Raw genomic sequence first — 21906 nt, 5'->3', positions numbered from 1 at the left:
GTAGGTAGCTTGTTCTTGTAACCATCGTTGCACTTGAGGTAAACGGAGACTTTTCAATCGAGTTTTGGCAGCACGATACAATTTTTGAACTCCTGCGTAACCTGCAGGATGAGAGGGATCGTAGTAAATGCTGGCTAAGACTTTTTCCATTTTTTTGTGTTTGTGTGTTAATAAGACACCCACTGTTGGAGGATGCTACTCTTTTTCTCTTGGGGTACTTTCTTGGATTGCAATGCTTTGCGTGTGCGACCGGCAATAGGTGTTGAAGAGGAGGATGTCTGAGCGGGGGATATCGGTTCTTGTTTCACTTCTGTCTTCACTTCTGTCTTCACTTTCTTTTTCTCTTGTGATGAAGAAGGGGTGGCCATCATCTTTTTAATCCATCCAATTCTGGAGGTAGGTGGTGTTGTTAACTTGCGTACTTTTTCTGGTGGAGTTTGAAACCCTTCTTCTTCTTCTTCTCCTTTTTCTGTCTTGGTCACTGGTATTGGTACTGGTACTGGTGATGGTGCTGGACTTTTCATCAAGGTCTTAAAATCTTTCAGAGTGGGTAGAGCTGTTTCGTCTAAAGCTTTCTGGTGAAAAAGTTGCAGTCGTTGGAAGAGTTGACCGTACTTTTGCGATTTTTCTGTTTCGGACAAATTATGGCGATCCATCAAGGACTGCAATTCGTGTTGCAACTGGGACATCTCGCTCAAATTGGGATTGGGAGGTAAATGCGGAGTGCATTGTTCTTGCCAACGATGGTATTCCATCCATCGTTTGTAAGGCACTAAAGCTAGTTTTCGTCCTTCCATGGGGTTGTCAGGGGTCAATTCTGAGATCTTGGGACTTCCGAGGGCCTTTTTATCTTGCTCCCACCAGTCCTCCCAACATGGTTCCCAAGACTCCTTTCAGTAAGGGACCTAACAAGAAGGGTAAAATGCCTCCACGTTGGACCAACATCTTCTTCTTTTGACGAATGGGAATTTTCTTTTGAACCATTTGGCGAAGAACATGACGATGTTTACCTAAGCATTGTTTCTGGTGTTTGGACAAAGGGATCGTGCCTTTCAAGACGTTCAAACAACATTCGCACACAGTATCGATGACCTCTTTGGAGGCTGTTTGAATAAGTTTTTTTCGTAGGGGTGGAGAAGCTTTGGACAGGACAGATAACATGTCCCCATGTTTGACTAAACGAGGAGGCAGTCCTTTCCTTTTCTTTCCTTGGGGTTTAGAAGAGGGATGCTTTCTGGAGGGTGACATCTTTGAGTCTTCAGCACCAAAAACACTGATACCCCTACTTAGTCACAGACCTGTTTTATACTGGAACGCATCGACACTGATTGTCTTGACGTCGTATCAACTTGAGGACAGGCATGACACGTCGTGGAGGGGTACGCAACGGACTAAATCAAGCCAGTTCTTGCTTGGACAAATCCAGTAAACTTTGTAACATGCCCGATCTTTCTTGGACTTTGACTTTGGGAGCAGGTACTTTGTGAGCCGCAGCCACTGTTGCGAAACTGGAGGGTCCTGCCACTGGGGAAGTTCTTGGGGTCATCAACGGAGAAGTTCTTGGTGTGATCAACGTCTCCAAGTACTGTTCGGTTCTTGGTGACATCAACGGAGAAGTGATGGAACCTGAGGCTACCGGAGACGCAGTCACTGCCGTGGCAGGTCGTGGTTTGCGAGTGTAAGGTTGCGTCCTGGCCGAAGTGCCTCTCTTGCGACTAGTTTTCTTCTGTGGGCTTTTCTTTTTCTGGGGACTTTTTCTCTGTTTCTTTTTCTGAGGGCTTCTTTTCTTTTTCCGGGGTGGTGTCTGGTAAGAGGAGGGTCCCACCACTGGAGAAGTTCTTGCAGACACGGGTCTTTTTGGGGACCTGGTCTTTTTCTTTTTCTTCTTGGAGCTTCGTTTGACTGCTTTTTTTGTCTTGGGGAAAACTTTGGGAGCATTAGGATCCCATCTTAAGAGAGAGCGAATGATGACCCCTCCTAGAGTACCGCTCCCTCCAGGTTTCAAAATGATTTGTTTTTTGGTTTGATTGTCAATGCGGGGATCGGCCAGTTGGGTTAAAGCGACTTTGTTTCGATCAAAAAAGCGTTTGGTTTGATGAGGAATCTGAATGATCCCTTGGAGTAATTGACGTGCCGTCACCGTGAACCATCGTAAGACTTCTTTGAGACTAGCTTCTAAGACACGAGCTCGTATTTGTGGATTTTTTTCTCGACTGATGCCGTACAAGGCACGAATCAATTTGACGGGAAGATGCGACTGAAGGGACGTCATGTTTACACTGTGTTTGAGACAGACGAAAAGGGTCTGAAGTTTTTATAGATTTTTTCTGGAATGAAGTTAAGTCGAGGACGGAGACGTGTACAGGACAGGCCCTCCGTCTTGGCACCAGTGGTGAAACAAGTGGGTACGAAATCGCAAATCCTCGGGGGTCGTAGGTTTCAAATCGACGAGTAAATAGGCGTGGGGAGTGTGAGTGGCATCGTCGTATGCCTGAGTCAGCCAAGGCGTTCCTAACTGTTTGGCTAAGACTTGCACTTGCGATTTATCTCGAGGGCTTTTAAACAAGACCACGTAATGCTCATTGAGACTGATGGTGCGATGGGCTTTACTTTGTTGAAACAAATTTTGAGTGATGTAAACGACACTGGCATTACGGTGATGCCCTTTGCGCGTGAACCACAGTTTAATTTCTTCTTCGTCTTCTCCTAACATGTCGTCGAAAATGACCAAATGGGTTTGACGGGAGTCAGAGACGATGCCATCGTCTTCTTTAGGAATGCCTTCCACAAACACGATGGAATCGCCTTGACTTTCTCGCAAGAGGCTGTACGCCGATTGCCACTCTTTGTAACACCACACGATGCGTTGAGGTGGTCAATCGATCAAACGATGTTTATGTTCGATCAAACGTTTGACAAATTCGGTTTTGCCTGAACCGCTAGGTCCAGCAATGAGCATGTTAAAGGGATGACGAAGATACAAAGCCTCCCAGCTGGTACGATCTAAGTGTTCGTCGATGACTTTGACAGTGGAGGAAGAGGGAGCAGAGACAGTAGAAGTAGCCATAGTGTTAGGAATGTCACTTGTGACACGAAAAAAACAAGACGAGAGTTTATATACTTTTTTCAGGACACGATTATTGAATGTTTCAAATATGAACAACACGAAAGACAAAAATACATAAAAGCCAAATAGTGATGTACAGGAATATAAAACACATCAAAACGATCAAAGTGGAATATAAACAAGTCTCTGTGCAACATGTTCTGGGTAAGCAAGATGTCCTAGGGACAGTGTGTAATGTTCTTACAGTTTCTACATGAGGTACGGTCACACAAGTGTCCTCCCGGAATGACCTTTCAGGAATGTCCACGACAGTCCTGTCCTGGGTGACGGGTTCTTCTGGTACTGTCACTAACACAGGTTGAAAAGTTGCAAGGCTCACAAGCGCATTCCACTTCAGAAACCCCACACTTGAATTGTGCCTTTCTAAACTTGTTTTGTGTTTCTCTGAAAGTATTCATCTTGTTCCCTTGGTCCTGGTAGTCACAATGAACTATCGATCTTGCCTAGGGTTCCGTTTTATATACAGACCAATACCGACGTGTCCATACGGTAAGGTGAAATGATTGGGAAGTCGCACTCGCTTCTGGTACACGATTTGATAGACTTTTTCCAAGGGTCGACTGACGATGTGGTGAGTGGGTAAACGTACAATCTTGTTGGGTTGATAGGTGGTCACTTTAAAGTGTTCGTCCTCTCCAGACTGCAAGGCTTCTTTCAATACCCCAAAGTTCACCACTCGACTGGTACGATAATTCAGAGAATCCTTTCACTTTGCACTGCGTGTGCACTTCTCCTTGTTTGTCCCGATATTCGTAACCGTAATTTTTAGGACCCCCACTGGTGAAACTTAGAATCTTGTCGTCGGGATGCTCGTCTGTCTAGGCTCCTAAACGGTCTCCTTCGATGTCAGGGTGCTGTTGACTCGGGTGATGGATGTAAATGCAACTGTCCGTGTCAAAGTACAGGACGCGTTCTTCTAACAGTTCTAAAGCTTCGTACAATTTTAAGCGAGCATGAGCTGTCACGTAAGCCGCAATGATGACGTTTCCAAAAGGGTCGTCTTGTACAAAGTCCAGATCTTCTTCGTAATTGACCAAGATCAAATCCTCGCGAACGACGTCCACGTGTTTCATGTATTTGGTTTTGTCGTGAATCATCTGAAAGTAGCGGGAAGGTTCAGTCAAATACTCCGTCTTGGGTAAACACGGACGTTGTGCCATTTTGCCCCACAAACAATTTAACATCACTTTGGCAAACGATCGCCTGCCTTCGTTTTTCTCGATGTGGTCTAAAGTGATGCCTTCTTGTGCATAGTATTTCTCTTTGAATGTCTTTTGGTCTTCGGGAGTGTGACACCAGGACGGATAGCCACTGGCTTCTGGTTTCAGTTTCAAAAAAGCATCCACGTAGTCTGCGAAAATCCCTTTCTGCGTGGGGTCACCCTTGTGGTATTGTTGTGTCTTGGGAAAGTGACAAATTTCGTACACTTCTAACAGTTGGTATCCCATGTCCAGAGCTTTGAACAGTTCTACGCTGACCCAGGTTCCCGTCAAGGCCCGTTCTTCCTGGGTGTGCTGACAAGGCTGGTCTTGGTTGCACGTTTCGGCACAAGTTCGGCACAAAGGAAACATCAGTTTGCCTTGACAATGGTGAGGTAAGACGGGATGGTACAAGTCCGTGGGAGGCAAAACTTTGCACTTGATCAAGCCTTCGTATTGTCGAATGTTTTTCAGGTCGATGTGTTCCGTGAACAATTGTGGGTGCCCTGCAGGAAAGCAACAATATTTGCACACGTAGGGATACAGCGAATACCGGGACAAACAAGGAGAAGTGCACACGACGTGCAAAGTGAAAGGACTGACTCTGAATCATCGTACCAGTCGAGTGGTCAACTTCGTCGGCTTGGTACATCAAACAGGTGGCATTGGTCCTTCCTCCGTACAAACTATCTCTCGGGTTCAGGGGGTCCACCAGCTTGTAACTTTCCACGAGACATTTAAACTCGGGATCGGTTTTCAAACGGTGATCGTACTCGTGTTCCCACATTTCCACCACTTGGTATCCTTCCTGTTCTAACTTTAGGCGTCGCTGACAAGTGGCCTGGTACAAGTCTTCCATGGTTCGTTGTAGAAACTGATTTTTAGTTTTACGGTCAGGGTAACAGACGGGACATCCGTGAAATAAGCAGCCGTTAAACTCGTACACGATCTTGGGGTTTTCTAAGTCCCAGCCATCTACCGAATGCGTTCCAATGGTCTTTTCGCCCCCTCCGTTGCGGGCATGCTGAATCCACTTGTCTTCCTTGTCGCACAAGTAATGTAACTAACGTAGGGCTTTGACCGAGTATTGACGTTTGACATAGTTGGTCGTTTGAGGACTGATGACCGCCACGGTGGTTTCAGGCATGAATCTTTGTCTGTACACTAAGGAACACGCTTTGGCAATGGTGCAAGCTTCTTTCAAAGGATCGACCCCTCCGTGTTCCATGAACAGTTCTCGAAATTTTCCACAGCAACGCCGTAAAATGTCCACGTTGGAAACAATACTTTAGCATTTCTTCCTGAAAGTCGAAAGGGTCCGAGGCGTGAGCCTGGTACCAAGCGTAGAAAGCTTCTCGTTGTTCGGTACCCATGTTGTCGGGGTCGTAATCTTTAGCCTCAGGCAAATGGGGTAGAACGGCGTGTTGATTGGCTTCCGTATTGAAAAAGTGTGGAAAATACCCTTTAGCCATTTCTGTCATTCCAAACGTTTTGGGCATTCGACTCAAAGGCATGGCCAAGTAACTCATGGAATCTTTAAACTGTACTTGTCCCACTTGCATGGAAATGATTTTGGCTCCGTTCAAAGTCACTTTAGGTCGTTCGGTGCCTTGTTCCGTATAATACCTCAAAAGAAACTGTCCATCGTATCCGGAGAAATTGTGAGCCATCACCGTGGCATGACGATGACAATCTCCGTAACGTTCGATGTCCTCTTGGCTCCACGTCTTGTCGATGGGGTCTAAGACCCATTGGACAAAATCGGCTAGCGTGTTCGATCACCGAAAGATTTTTTCACGCCCTCCAGGAATCTTGCTGCAGTGAGGGCAATGACTGAAAATAGGTTCTTGAATGCACTTGTCGCACGCTCGATGAGCCACACAGAAATTAGGAATGTGAATGCCGGTCTCTTGCATGCATTCGAAATCGAAAAAGATGAAATTGCCTTTTTCATTTTTGTGACCATCCTCTTTCTCTGGTTGGTATTTTTGCACGTAGCATTGATGTTCCAAGTCCACGATGTGGTGACAAATGTGACATTTTTTCTTTCCTGAACATACGTGTGCCTTGGCATTATTGGTACGTATGACTTGTCCACACGTAGGGCACAATCTCAGCAGTTGACAAGCACATTTCTGCTGTGAACCTTGCGTCTTCAAATGTTGTTGGTAACAGGTAGGGCTGACAAACGTGCGCAGACAAGTTGAACAAGGCACTGGTCCTTCGCTCAGACAGGGTGGAGAGGCCAAACATCCTGAGCATTTCCATCCGCAATGTTTGTGTTGCTCTCGATTATTATAACCACGGTCACATTTCTCACAGTAATATATGTATCCCAGGAATCCAGTCATATTGGTAATGGTATCGAAATGGTCATCGTGATGATAAAGGTGAATGTATTTTCCATCCTTAAAATCTTGGCCTCGAAACAACAGAGGTCCGCGCACTTCTTGAGGGTGCACTTTCAAGGTGTAGCGTGGAGCTAGGACATCTTACAATGTTTGCATTTCAGGAATGCCACAGGGTGTGTCTTTGGACAGGCCAGCTTGTTGTAACAGGAGTTCTGCTTCGTTTCGTTGTTTGGCTGGGTCCGATTGTCGAATAGTTTTCCAGGCTCTTTTCCATTCTGCCGTGCCGTTCTTGTTGGCATAGGTTCGCCCCACCACGATAGCCCGGGCTAAACACATCTGGTCATGAGGGTTGTAAATTTGGACGAGGCTACGCTTAATGCTGCGAAGATCGTTCACCAATAACATCTTTTTGCGTCCAGTCCCTTGAGGAAGAGAGACGTGAGCCATTTTCAGTGTGGCTTTTCCATCGGTGATGTCAAACTGGTCATTGGATTGTTGCATCTGTTGTATCTTGTCCATTACTTTGGAAGGGGTCAGTTCTGTGGGTCTGCTAAACTCAATCCAAACAGGGGACTTCAAACCATCGTGTTGTATGGATAGTGTCAAGCGATCGTCTTCTTTGGGTTGACATTGTCGCTTGAGTGCGGTGAGTAAAGAATCCCACATCTCGGTGATGAACCCTTCTGCTTTCTCTAAGGGTACTTCGGACTTGAAATCTTTAAACTTCACCGTGTAGGTGTAAGCCGTGGTTCTAAATTTTCTAGAGGAGCGCTTTTCTGTCTCTCGAATGGAATAGTATTTGTCAGGGTTAACTAAGGGCGGTGAACTTGGTTGAGAGGGCTTGGATTCTGGTTCACTCATGTCGTCTTCAAAATCACTGGCATGAATTTGTGCAAAGACTTCAGCTCTGGTACGAGGCGATAGATCACGTTTCTGCCTCTTACTTTCTTCTTCTTCTTTTTTCTCAAATGAATTAGATCGTTTCATCTTGAAAGCAAAAAGTCAAATGACTCAAGTTTAAACACCATGAGCTACTTTATAGTCCTGGCAGACCAGCGTATATAAAAGTGTACGTGTCTTGTCCTTTCACTATTCATTTCACTCTCTACCTGATCACAACGATGGAAGAGACTAGCCAGATGGAACGTTTCATCAGAGCGTTGCGAGAGGTCATTAGAAAATTCTCTTCAGACCAGCCTTCGGACTACTCTCCTTCCTTTCGAGATAAAAGTCAAGATACTTGCTATATCTGTCAAAAGAAAGGGCATTGGTCTTCAGAGTGTCCAGACCGTCAAAAAAGAAAAACAGGGGTTAAAAGAGACAAAAGTCAAGATACCTGTTATTATTGTAAAGAAAAAGGACATTGGTCTCCAGATTGCCCCAAAAAGAAACAAGAGGAGTCAGAAGAAGAGAGGGATTCTTCAGAGAAAGAAGAGGAAGAAGAAGAGGAAGAAAGCAGACAGGTGGAGAAAAAGAAACAGGAGAAGAAAAGAAGAAGGGAAGAAAGTGAGGAGGAAGAAGAGGTAAAGCCTGTGAAGAAATCTAAAAAACAGAGAGAGTAAATAATGACACAAAAGAAGTGAATGAACTTTTTTAAGAGTGTTTATGTTGTGAATTGAATTGTAACTATGGATAACAGAATACATTAATGATAAAAGGTAAGTGACTTTGGGTTATGATTTTAAAATAAGAACCTACACTCACGCTCTCATACACAGACACGTACTATAGGGGTAAAATGGGTTGTTATTTTGAATTATTGGCAATTGAAATGGTATCTCTTTTCGAGAGAAGTGGGTGGCCCTGAAAAGGGCCGTTATTTTCTTGGTGTAGGGGTGTGTTTAAGCAATCAACTTTAACTGTCTTAAGCCTTTGCCGCGTCCGAGGCCTACTTTTGATGATGATGATTGGGTTGAAATCACTAAGGGTGGTAAGGTAGGCTTAGTCTCAGGGTTGGCGTGTTTAGCTCGGGAAGGTCGTATTCTCTTCGGTCGTGATAAAGAAGTCTGATATATTTGTTTCAGACTTCTTAACTCCGCTAAAATGTCCAACAGTACCGTGACCGTTTGACTTTCACCCTCTTGTTTCTTTGCTGCTTCTTCTTCTTCTTGCTGTTTTTTTCTTCTTACCTCTTCTTCTTGCTGCTGTTGCTGTAGCAGAAAATTTTGTTTTGCTTCCTTTTGTCTCTGTATAAATTTCTCCAATTCTTCTTTCTGTCTCTGTCGAAAATTCTCCACGTGCGGTAAAGATGGTAACGAAGGTTCTGAAACAAATTCTTGCGAGGTCAGAAAATCCACAAAATCCCAGTTTACGGCTTCTGAAAGTAAGTCCGGGTTCCCTTGGGTAGTATCCACCGTCGGTGCACCCCCATGGATCGTTTTCTGAGTTTCCGTCATGTTGAATCACTGTCGCATAGATTGACAGCGCACAGGCGCTAGCGAATGTATATAGGCCACGTGACGTCACAGACTGCTCTCTTCCGATTGGATGCGGACTGACTGAATTTCGTCACGCGTGTTTGGATTGGTCAACGAACTCAATCCGTTTCAATCCTTCCTCTCCCTATAAATAAGCGCAGTTCAGTGCAATCACTCACTCACTCACCTATTCTCGTAGCCGCAAGATGTGGACTGACGTTGAATCTTCCACCCTCGTGTCTTCAATGATGTTCAGGACGGACATGCTCATGTATGTCCGATCCAAGTGGACCGTTGTCCACAGGACCACCAGCAGTCTGTGGATACGAAGAGTCTACATAGAGAGACAAGGTTGCCTCAAGAGGACTCTGATGTATGGCCCTGCTGTAAGACGCAGCTTGAGGACAAGAAGATGCCACAGATGCCGTTTATGTTAAGGGCATATTAACATAAATCCAAAGGCCCTTTGCAGGGCCACTCCTATTTCTCGAAAAGAGATTGACTTTCAATTGCCTAACCCCGAATTATTATTTTATGTGTGTGTGTGTGTGTGTGTGTGTGTGTTATGTCCCTCTCCCCCTGTTCCCTTTCCATAGACCTATCAGGTCTGGACCCTGTTACAATTCCCCATGTTCAATTTCCCTTGTCGCTAGAGTTGCCCATGCTTTTTTCCCCATGTTCAATCCCCTTGAGGCTAGAGTGGCCCAAGACTTTTCTCCATGTTAAATTTCCTTTGAGGCTATAGTGGCCCAGGGTTTTTCTCCATGTTAAATTTCCATTGAGGCTATAGTGGCCCAGGGGGGTCTTGTAATGCTAATTTCCATTGAGGCTATAGTGGCCCCCTTTTCTACTGGTATAGAAGGTGTTGACCTAAATCAGCTGCCGAAATCTAAACCGCACATTGTAATACTATTACTACTGCTAAGGCAGGAACAGTCTTGGCAAACGCGGGGCCCGATAAGGATCATTTTGGCGCCCTGCCCCCGCCCTACTTCCTTATTTACGCACGGTGACCCCTGTGAGCACGGTATTTAAAAAAAAAAAAACTTTAAAAAAGTTTTATATGATATTGAACTTAAAATTGTCTCCCATCGCTTTAAAATTAATTTCTCTCTATAGATACATTTTGAAAAATTACTAGCGCGCTGGAGCCCGATTTGGTCAAGTCGGAACAATCGGCCCAAGGCCGGCCCTGACTACTAGTACTAAATATAAGCTACTTAAAGTTCTGTTTTTAACAGTTTTTAGTGGCATAAAATGAGTACAATGCGTATTAGGATGTATTCTTCTCTGCTGTTTTATGGATGGCCACTTGGAAACAAACGGAAGCGCCTCTCAAACCTAGCTAAAACTGAATGACATATACAAAATATTAATTAAGTAACAAGGCACACACATTTGTTTGGCAAAGAAAAATTGAATATAGGTTGAACAATATTTTTCGTCGCAAAACCAGAATACTATGTACAGTAGTCCTAGGAGATACGATTAGAAATGAAAATTCTGCATGCGATGGTAATACGCGTATACATTCAAGACAAATATCATACAAATCCAGCGCACATATGCTTCAACTGTATGATATGACTTCGTCTGACAAGTTTAAATCAGGAGTTTTGATTCACGGAAATTTCTGTATTTTCACATATTCCTTTCTTTTCTTGTGCCCCAACACACACACACGCACGCACACACACACACACACACACACACACACACACACACACACATCTTTAAAGTTTTATGGAAAAAACCAACGTGAGGTAATATTTTGGCTGAGGTCATTATTAATGATGTGAAGAAAATAAAGTATAAACCTGCACATAATGCACAGTGTGTTTGCCTGAATGTATTTTATAGTAAGGTATAGACAATTTAATGTACCCTTTCCAGAAAAGTGTGTATGTGATGTGTGATTTAGACTTTTAACGTAGCTTTAACAATTTTTCTGCAATGTGGCAGTTTATATTGACGTCTAGCACTGGGGGATCATCCCGCAGACACGTAGCATGATGTCCCACCCAGTCACATTATCCTGACACCAGGCCGACCAGTCCTAACACTAACCTCTTAATGCTGAGGGGACCCCGAGTGGCCGAGTGGTCTAAAGCGGTCTCCGTTACGGATCACTGCCATCTCACTTCTCTCTGCGCGGGTTCGAGTCTTGGATTCAGCCAATGTGGATATGTGAGAAAGCTTGCCACTAGCTTCTCGTGGGTTGGTGGTTCTTTCCGGGGTTTTTCCCGGGTTCTTCCTCCACCATTAATACTGGCCGCCATGTATAGTCTATCGTGTGCTGAAAAATGGCGTTAAACCTTACAACAACAGCTTAATGCTGAGCGCCAAGCAAGGCAGCTGCTAGTACCATTTTTGTAAGTCTTTGGTATGACTCGGCCGGGGATCGAACCCACGACCTCCCGCATCCGAGACGGACGTTCTAACCACTAGGCCACCGGAGTGGTCCTTTTCCCCCAGAAAATAATAAATAACCCGTACAATGACCTTCTGTTATAAATATCTTTATTTCTGTGACATAACGATGTGTGTTAGGGGTTATTATAGATAAAAGAAATACTATGTAAAAGGTCACTTGCCACCTTTATTGTACAAACGTGAGATATTATTATAGTTATAAAGAAAACGCATTGGTTATATATGCACACCATAAAAATGTTTAATTAAACTTAAAACTCCGCTTTTTTAAATGAAATTTTTTCCGGCAATCTCCGTAAACAATCGGTAGTTTCCGCGTGCCAAAACTGGATATGACGTACATTTATCCCTACTATTCAACCTAGCCATTCAAGTGTTCAATTTCCCCACGTAAATGTCTATGCAATATATCGTACGATCGTGCTTTTGTACAACAAGTAACAATATTTTGTACGTTCTTTTTCTTCAACATACAAGTAGATGCTATGTAAGATAGGTTTTAGGAAAAAACTAAATTTAAACAAACTATTTTGATATTCTTTGAAAGAAAATAATCATACTTTGTGTCGTACATATTTATGAGAGAAAACACAAACTGTCATATCTTGCTTGTTCTAATTAAAATATTTATTTACATTTTTTATGCTAAAAATATATATGCATCTGCACAACGACATTATCAATTTAAGCCTTCCGGTCAAATTATCAATAATCATTTACAAAACAATAATACTCAACAGATAATATTCTAGAGAGTACGTCTACGTTTTTACAAGGGTAGGGTAGATGAGATACTATAACAACTATACTTAATATTAGGCTTCACGTTTTAACACTGCTGCATACAATTACACATGAGAGAGAGAGAGAGAGAGAGAGAGAGAGAGAGAGAGAGAATAATGTTGAGCATTTTGTCAGTATTTAGTTGCTGGAATGTGAAGCTCTTACCAGTTAATTTTTTATTGTTTGTTTCTATTTTAAAATTGTCTTAGCGCGTGCGCGCGTAAATTGAAAGCATATCATTACTGATCAATATTGTCAATCATATCTACTCCATTATTCCGTACAAATTAGAAAGGAAATAATTTTGTGTTGAATTTGTGCCACTCCCCCCCCCCCACACACACACACGGTACAAAAGAAATTTATAAAACTACACTTGTTTGAAAATAAAATGAAAGAAATTAACCTTGCATTGTTAACATATATTCCTCCTTTTTTCATCATGCGAAAATTATTTTTTTAAAATATATATCCACGAATTCCGTATATGTATCGGATGCCGGCTTGAGCATGCATCCTTAGTGTAGTGTGTATGGCTTATGTCAAATAACAATCGCAAATGAGACAAAAATATCACCCGATTGCTAGAAGGCACCTACCATTTAGGCATGATAAGTTACTTATTGCAAACTGACCCAGATTGTATTGTATCCAGGTTAACTATAAGACGGCATCTGGCAAAAAAAAAAAATCATTATTTTAAAATACATTCAGTGTGAGCGTAAATGATGATCTTTTTGGTAGCATTGGTTACAAATGTATTATTAAAGCAAGTTATTAGTGTGTATATTATTTGCCCTGCAAACATCAATTATGATTACATATGGCAAATAAATAGAAGCCCGGGTGATAAACACAACTGGCAGGGAGAAATAAACTCGTTGTTTAAACTTACCAACATGATATCAAATACATAGGTTATTTTTTACAAAGCATACCAACCCCGGAAACTGACTTTGGTATCTTTTTAGTGTGCCGATTTTTTCTTATGAATTCGGCGGACAAAAGGAAGTCAAGTTTGGTTTCTTTTGGTTCTTTAATGTGCCGATTTCTTTCTTTTTATTATAACGTCTGCCGACACAGGGAAGCCATCATTGATTCTTTTTACCTGTATTAACGGGAATTTTCAAAATAAATTGAAACAATGGAACAGTTTCGAAAGCGACACAATCTAGTACGTCGTGCACGCATACCGATATAAGGCTGAGAAGTAAATTAGTTTACATTAGTTTCATCTAAATATTCCCTATCCATAGTTTATAGTGTTTTATTTTTCGACAACAAGAAGCATGTACTTCGCCTTGTAGGGATAAATGTACGTCATTTCCGGTTGGCGTCCTCTATAGGTGGGAAATCGTAACTAAGGGGAAGTAACAGCGTTGTATACTTCTATTTGGAGTAATTAAATTAATATTTCTATTTTGCACTTGATAATTTTTTTGTTCTTTGTTAATTAAAGCATATAATGAATTACTTTTTGTTGGTCCGTCATTTCGCTTAGTGTATATTCCACACTCATTTCAATAGATTCGCCGAGTGGCAAACGAATGGATGCGCGTTCACTGTAACCATGCTGTGTTTGTAGAGTTGTAGTGCCCTACTTTCTACATTTAAACCATCTTTCATGTATAAGTCATAAGTGTGTCTCATATTTATCAATATGAATGAAAATAGAATTTAAAAAAAGAAAAGAAACAAATCAACTTATCAATTTGTTGCAAAGAGGATTATTGTGAATAGCCGAGGAACAAAACAACATTTTGTAGTGGACACACTGGAAGGGTTGTGAAGAGTTCATTGATTTTGACAATGCAAAGTTGTCTCTAGTCAGTCTTAACTCCGTTCAAATGGCCAATACGTATATTTATATATGATATAAAAAAATATTTAAAGTATGTACGGAGTATCTTTGAAATACTACTTGCTGTATACCTTTTCATTAAAAATAAACTCGGCAAGCCTCGCTTCCTTTTACTTAAAAATGTATACATCTCGTGGTATATCAATGATACGGCATATATATATATATATATATATATATATATATATATATATATATATATATATATATATATATATATATATGTCTGTGCGTGTGTGTGAGTGTGTGTTTTAGGTCTGTTAAGAGCGTAACATGACATAGGATCTATAAATAGATGCTTACGAATATGTTGACAATTACAAATAATAATCTTAACAGTAAGACTTAAAGACGACTTTGGGTTAATTTCTCATTGGTTTAGACGGTTCTAGAAAAATTCAGTAACTTCTCATTGGTTGGTTAGGTCACATGAATAGGCGATTTCGAGACAAATTGAGTTGTAACATCTGACACGTGGGGTGATCGTGTGGAATATTGTTGTAATAGGTGTATATAAGGAGAGAACTGAGCAATCAGTTTCATTCCTATTTTGGAGACGTTCTTTCTTCTTGCGTTCCTGTTGTAAATCTGCAGACGTGTTTTATGTTGTACTTAGATATTATTTGTGAGGAAAAAACATTTGTTTGGAAGGTACATTGGAAATAGAAAGTGCTTATTATTTGGACTATAATATTATTCTGGGACTATTGTGAAATTATTCAAGGGAGTTCTGGAGAACTCTATCTTGACAATGTCACGATTAATGGCAGACTTGTACATTTCCAGATTTTAAATTTATAAGGAATTTTTCATTCTTTTTTACTTTCATAAAACTTTATCAGGATTATTTTTATTCATTTCATACTATTGTAAGCTCAGCTTGCGTTTTCATTTATAAGTTTGATAATTACATTATTTGTTAAGTTTTTACAAAACTAGTTGGTTTACCTTTTCTTTAACGTAGTTTGCGACCACACAGTCATATATAATGTATGCTGTATCAACGATATACCACGAGATGTATACATTTTTCATTAAAATGAAACGAGGCTTGCCGAGTTTCCTGAAAAGAAAAATTGATACTTTGAGTGGTATCCAATTGATACAGCGTACATACTATACAGACAGTTTATTTATATCACATACAAGTACATATATTTGCCTTTAAAACAGGGTTGAGATATGACCGAGTGAATGTACTTCTCACACCCCTGCGAGTGTGTCCGCTACAAAATGTAGTTCTTTGCCTTTTCTTGTCGTTCACAATCACACTTGCAAATTTATAAGATGATTGTGTTTTCTTTTTAAGTTTCTATTTTTATTCACATTGATTAAAGCAATATAAGACACACTTATGATCTAAACATGAAATAGTGTTTTTATGAAGAAGGTACTCATTAGAGCATTACGAACACTTCAGCTACTTGTACACACCGAACGCTCAGGCATTCACGCACTTGCATATGGAAATTAGCATGGGGTAGAAACTAATTAAGCGAAATGGCGAACCATCAAGAGGTAATTAAAACCTTTTAATATATTTACAGTTGATCTAAGATATTATTCTGCTTTAATTAACATTAGTACTGACCATAAAATTCTCTCTCTCTCTCTCTCTCTCTCTCTCTTTTAGACGGTTTGACTTAACTTTACCATCATTCATAGGTCAAGAGACATCGTCATATGACACAAATGAAAATCCCCAACGCTCGTATTTTCATGGATTTTCGCCCCTATCTTGCCATGATGGTCCAGAGAGAGAGAGAGAGAGAGAGAGAGAGAGAGAGACGGGGGGGGGGGGGGGGGGGCTGGTTCGCAGTTTTGACATTTTCATATTTAATTAATAATAATCGAGTTTTAGAACATTATAAGATATTTAAGAAAAAGGACACAACAACAACAATAACAACAACAGCAATAAAGCATTAAATACGTAACATTACGTGTGCCTCGTAACCGACAAATTTAATAGATTTAAGGAAAGTGTAAACATACCGTTACGACGAAACACATTCTTGTAGGTTACTTGGTGCAAGTTCAGTTGTAAGGTTTTCATCCAGCCCAGATTGTTTTCTCTCTTGCTCCATATTTTTGCGTATGTTGCCCCTTATGCATGGCAGGGGAGAGGGAAACGGACAAAAGAAAGGATTGCGATGAAATTGTGTACCATGTAAAATTCATTTAGAAAACGGGGACTATTAATACATTTTTTCGTTATTTTCATACGTCATTAATGATTAATAAGTGGAAATTTATCATTGATCCATAGACCTGCTGTTGAAACAATGTTGATATATTCGTATTATTGCGCCATGGGCGGATCACAATTTGATAAACCAATAGTATTCGTATATCAATTTGCTTTTTACCAACACTTGCAAAGAAAAGTTAGTTGTAATACATACATACATACATACATACATACATACATACATACTGTGCTTCAAAGAACTGTTCGTAAAATATAGTTCATGTTTCAGTGGGGATAACACCACCAATTTTGTTACATTGTCATTTTCTTTCTTTTAATGATTACTAGATCGACAAGATTATCAGAATACAGAAGTATGATTTTGTGTTAAATTAAGTCTTAAATTTGACAGGACCCAGTAAAATTTTTTAGTATAGTTTAGTCTATAGTGCAGTATTAATGATAAAGATTAATTCTAAATAAATCTAACTGAAGCATTAACATAATCAGACCTATATGGATTAAAAAAATTGGATTAGTCGTGATATAACGATTTTGTCAGTGTTAGTAATTTGATTGTTTCTGAATAATAATAATAATAATAATAGTATAACTTTTTCACAGAGGTGAAGGGGCTTCTTTGAAAATGCTTCACTACTAAATTGCCGATGCAAGATAAACAGTCTTGCATTATTTCGTATATAGGCCTATAGGTTTTGTTCCTTTAAATACATATTTGAACTACTCATCTTACCTGGGAAATAATGAGAAGTATAATATTTTACACAAAGATAAATGTCACATTTAAATCTTGGACGAAACTTAATAATATTTCACATGGTCCGAATCAGCCAGGCAGTTGGGCCTAATCAGCCGTAATTTGGGCCTAATAAGCCTGGTCCGAATCAACCATGGTCTGATACAGCCTGTTACCCACCTTTTCGTACGTTACCAATTGCACACGGCACGAATCACACGAGGAAAAAGATGGCAGACACCGTTGGGAAGGTATCTCGTATTTCAGCCTCTTTATATGCGCTCACTGCAATTGTCACATACTTTTCTGTATATGACTATACAGTCTTTGTGTTAATCTATAAATTGTAGAATGCAACTCTTCATTCAGTGCTTAATTACTGACTTGGCAATGTTTCAAATCAGATAGTGGAATGGTGTACGCGGCAAAGGGGAAACAGGCGTTTGTACGTACCGGCAGAGGACCAGTTCACGCCGCTTACAAGAACATGATAGGACCATATTTCACGAATCGACTCCAATATTTACTTAATGTGCATACCGGTTAAAGATAATTTTCTGAGATACTTTTAAAGATATACACAATAAAAGGAAAGTTAGCACCTGATCACCAAAAGGTTAAAATCGCACAATGGCGTATAGTGCTGTTTCAGAAATTTTGGAGTTCATCTACTAGCAGGAATGTTTAGGCATGTCGAAATAAAAACATTTCTTTTAATACCAAAAATTAAATGCTGTCATATTCATATGTTACACAACTGAATAAATCAAAAAGATCTATAACATGTATTCCCATTATTTTCCTGTGTATCAAAAGATAACATGTATTCCCATTATTTTCCAGTCTATCAAAGAATAAAATGTATTCCCAATATTTTCCTGTGTATCAAAGAATAACATATTCTCGTTATTTTCCAGTGTATCAAAGAATAAATTGTATTCCTGTTATTTTCCTGTGCATCAAAGAATAACATGCATTCCCATTATTTTCCTGTTTATCAAAGAACAAAATGTGTTTCCATTATTTTCCTGTGTATATCAAAGAATAACGTGTTGCTATCCATTTTTAAATTTCACATGTTCTTGTGCATGTAATAAATTTAAAGTTTAAAAAAATGCTTAACAACACATCCCCAGGATGGTGAAGAGATAAACACGTGTTCAGAATTGTAGATTTACACCAGCATTCGCTAAAGGAGCAGCCCAGAACTCTGTAAGTTTTAAGTTTGCTATAATTTCTGTTACAGTCGTATATCTGGTGATTGAAAAGTTTGAATGGTTATATTATGTGCTGATTTTAGTCCATAAGTTTACATACATTTGCAGTGTAACATATTTGTGAGCCAGTAAAAATGGTTTCACTATTTTGCCATGTTGGTAGTACATCTCATTTGGATAACAAGCATGACCCACTTAATACAAAGCAAAATTTCAGGTATGGCACATAAAAAAATTAAAAAAAATATATTGAAAAAGGTTTCAAATGTTGCTCTTTCTAAAAGTTTGTGTATTTAGCCCATCTGGCAGATCAAGAGGATCAGACATTTTGGACATTACGTTGATCATTTGTTTACCTTAAAACATGTGATACTGGCTAGATGCTTGATTTGGGGATTATTATATGTAGTGATCACATGAATACAAGGTATGGTGCAAAAGTAGACTTGTTTTGGATTTCAGGTCCAATGTTATTTTGAAAAGCTTTTTAGAGTTATCCCCCCCTGCTTCAGTACAGTCATTGATTTGTTTCCTCAGTTGGAAAGATAACTAAAGCAGGATTTGCACACTGTAATACTATTACATAATGTGCTTCTTTAGTTTAAAGGAGACTAGAAATCAAAATTTTCCTTTTACGTATGTAATTCTCTACAGATTGTAATTCGACTGCAATGTTTATAAATTAAATATCGTAAGCGAGCAGTGATTATATTGCGTGGAAGATACCACGATTCCGTAAATTGCCGAGTTTTTCCGAGTTTTAATGAGACGACAGATCACGTGGTACCGTGACGCAATACTAGCCAGTCCTCGAATACAAACATAAACATTGGCGAGCGAGGTAGACAGGAGACCACACTTTGGTAATATCTCTCAATTTGGCGCAGCGAAGTCCCGATTATTACATTATGTCTGTCAATTTTCATTTGTCAGAAGAAAAAACCCCAACCCCAAACCATTTTTAAATATAACGTATGCAATCCACAGTCTAAACTGCCACACTACTAACATCTTAGCGATATGACTGAAAAATTGTTAAAGCTACGTTAAAAATTCAAATCACACACGTCTAAACCCGGCACTGGACGAAATAATTAATATCATACAACAGTTTTTTTCTTCTTTTTTTCTTCTTAAGTAAATAGAATGTGAAGATTAAACATTATTCAAGTAAATTTCAGATTTTTTAAACAACTACAACAGTACTATAGTAAAAAAAAATAATTAAAAGAATAAAATTGTCACCAATTAGCTTAAATGAATGATCACGTTGAAATTTTCTCTGCAAACAAAATCGCATCTCCATTTCCGCCAAAGAAATTCGGCCAGTTAACACCTGACATTCCTCTACCGTATATGAAAAGTTTAATTACCATGATTAAATTACAAGGAATAAAACAAAATATACCATGCAATATATGTGGCCCTAAAGAACTAATTCTGAATAAATATTTTAATCAGCAAACAGTGTTACATGCATTAAGACTTAAAACCTAAGGAAATAAGGTGGGGCATAAAACTTGAGAAAAACAGTTGCCACATGTACGGTAACTTGTGACTGCAGATTTGAACTGTTAAAATGAAGTCCATGGCATCGTAAGTAACAACAAAATAGGCATTGTTTATTTGGTAATCAATTGCTGGTGCTTACACATACACACACTGTCGAACATGGTTTCTTTGAAGTATGTCCGAAGGGCAGTCCTTTTCACAAGATCAATGCAAGGGTAAGGATTCTGTTCATTAGTCACACCGGCTTTATTGTTTGCGTACTTAAATCAAAACTTTAGCTATTTTGCAGTTTAGCCAGAACTGACCAGAATATGCAAAAGGCACTTGTCATGGGGGAATAATAAGGCGTATCACAGCGAGAAAAGGCACGTCAAATGGGCGGTCGCACATTGGGGCAAGGGGGGGGGGGTCAATAGCCCCCCTCCCCGTTCTATTGTCAGACAGTTAATGTGAAACTTTGACCTTTTTTTAATAGCTGCTTTTTAAACTGCCCAAGGAATAGTTTTATATCAGTTCCAATTAATACAGATTACCGTTTATGCATAATACATGTATACAATGCATTATTTTTTAAAAAAATTATTTTTTATAAGATTACTGAAAATTGTGTTTTCTCGAAACACGACAGGTTTAGAATCTTATTTTTAGCAAAGCTTCCATTTGATTAAAATCAAATCTAAATTTCACCTAGGACAGTGGTGATTTGATTTAGATTGTGCCGTGTTAAGGCATGTATGTCAACATCTTGAAAATACATTTACTCATTTCACCAGCGCGATCAAAGTTTCCTCAGGCAAACAATTTTTGTTTCGACAAGCCTGACGGGCACCTCATTTTGAATAAAGGATGGGCCGGAACTAAAACCAGAAGGAGCCCAGGGTGTCGGGCTATCAGATCTGTTTTTAGCACTGCTGTTTTAGATAAAAGATATGTGGATTGATTGTTGCATTTTGTGGTCACTTACTCGTCCTTCTGCCTATTTTCGTAACTCACACGTTTAACTCTTTTCCCAGGATTTAAAATGTCCAAAGGTATGTCTGGAACAGCGCCAACTTTTAGTCTAGGCCTAGCATTTGCGTATCTTTGAGCTGCTATTTTTTCATGATCCCTCTCGTAACATTCCTTTGAGAAACGAGTGCTGTATGGTGTTGCTTTGAAATCAACTCGTTTGTAATAATGTACCCATTCTTTCACGATGCCTTTATCTTTCGGAAAAGAAAAAAATATTATGTCCACAGGATTTTCTTAATGTTCTATTACACCCTTAAGCAACGCAAAACGGTATTGTCTTTTACTCTGGCAACTCCCACTTGGGCTGCTGGAGTCGCTACTATGACGTCAGATCCCGAAAGTAACCGAATAGGCGCGGAAATTTTGCATACGAGGTCACGGAAATTCAGCTCATAGAAGATAGGCCAATATTTAAATATTGGCATTACGGTCGCAGATGATACTTCAGAATAAGGTTTTATGCTATAGTACTTTTATTATGATTCTATATTTCCATTGGTTTCTGGTCTCCTTTAATTGCAGATATCAGAGGTCTTGGAAATGCTTAATCACGCGTACGTGGATGCAATTTTTTTTTATCTGGTTTGCAGAAAATCACTTATGCAGGAGTCCTTCACATGCAGGCAATAGCTGGATGGCAAATTCAGAGGCTTGCCAGTCTCGCTTCAACCACCTACTGAGAGAGAAGATTTTAATGAGTTTTAGAAGAGTGCTAAAGTTTGCTAGAACTGATTGTTTGCATCGAACAGTAACCAGATTTAAGAAAGTGTGTGATGCTTAGCTTCGTGCTTGGAATAAGACCTTCCTTGGCCAGAAATAATTCAGTGTTACTCTAATGGACAAACAAGAACTATATGGCACTGGTGTAAAGAATATAGAAAAGTAAACTTAGTAGCAACCATTAGTTCTTCTCATCTGGAAATTTAACCACTTCAGATATGCCCAATATGATCAGGGAGGGGACTTCAGCTTTTGTTGGTGGGACTCATTTTTCCCCAAATAGGAGTCCTGTACTCATAGTTTTAAAATCCTTGTGAGATCTCTGTA

At 39.7% G+C, this 21906-nt stretch overlaps 1 protein-coding gene across 2 annotated transcripts in view; it reads left to right on the top strand.

The window, feature by feature from the left end:
• The first annotated feature begins 17287 nt into the window (after positions 1-17287).
• The window catches only part of LOC149806171 (alcohol dehydrogenase class-3-like), a 60338-nt gene continuing 55719 nt past the window's right edge, over positions 17288-21906 (top strand). For both annotated transcript variants that reach the window (XM_089951088.1, XM_089951087.1), the window contains exon 1: positions 17288-17370. In XM_089951088.1, coding sequence (XP_089807214.1) covers positions 17350-17370 — 21 coding nt within the window. In that variant the 5' untranslated portion in view covers positions 17288-17349. The remainder of the gene's footprint in view (positions 17371-21906) is intronic.

This window comes from Sinohyriopsis cumingii, chromosome 2 (genome assembly GCF_028554795.1).
Source record: "Sinohyriopsis cumingii isolate HCF-2022 chromosome 2, ASM2855479v2, whole genome shotgun sequence".
Lineage (NCBI taxonomy): Eukaryota > Metazoa > Mollusca > Bivalvia > Unionida > Unionidae > Sinohyriopsis > Sinohyriopsis cumingii.
The sequence above is the reverse complement of the archived record's forward strand: the minus strand, read 5'-3'. Positions and strand labels throughout refer to the sequence as shown.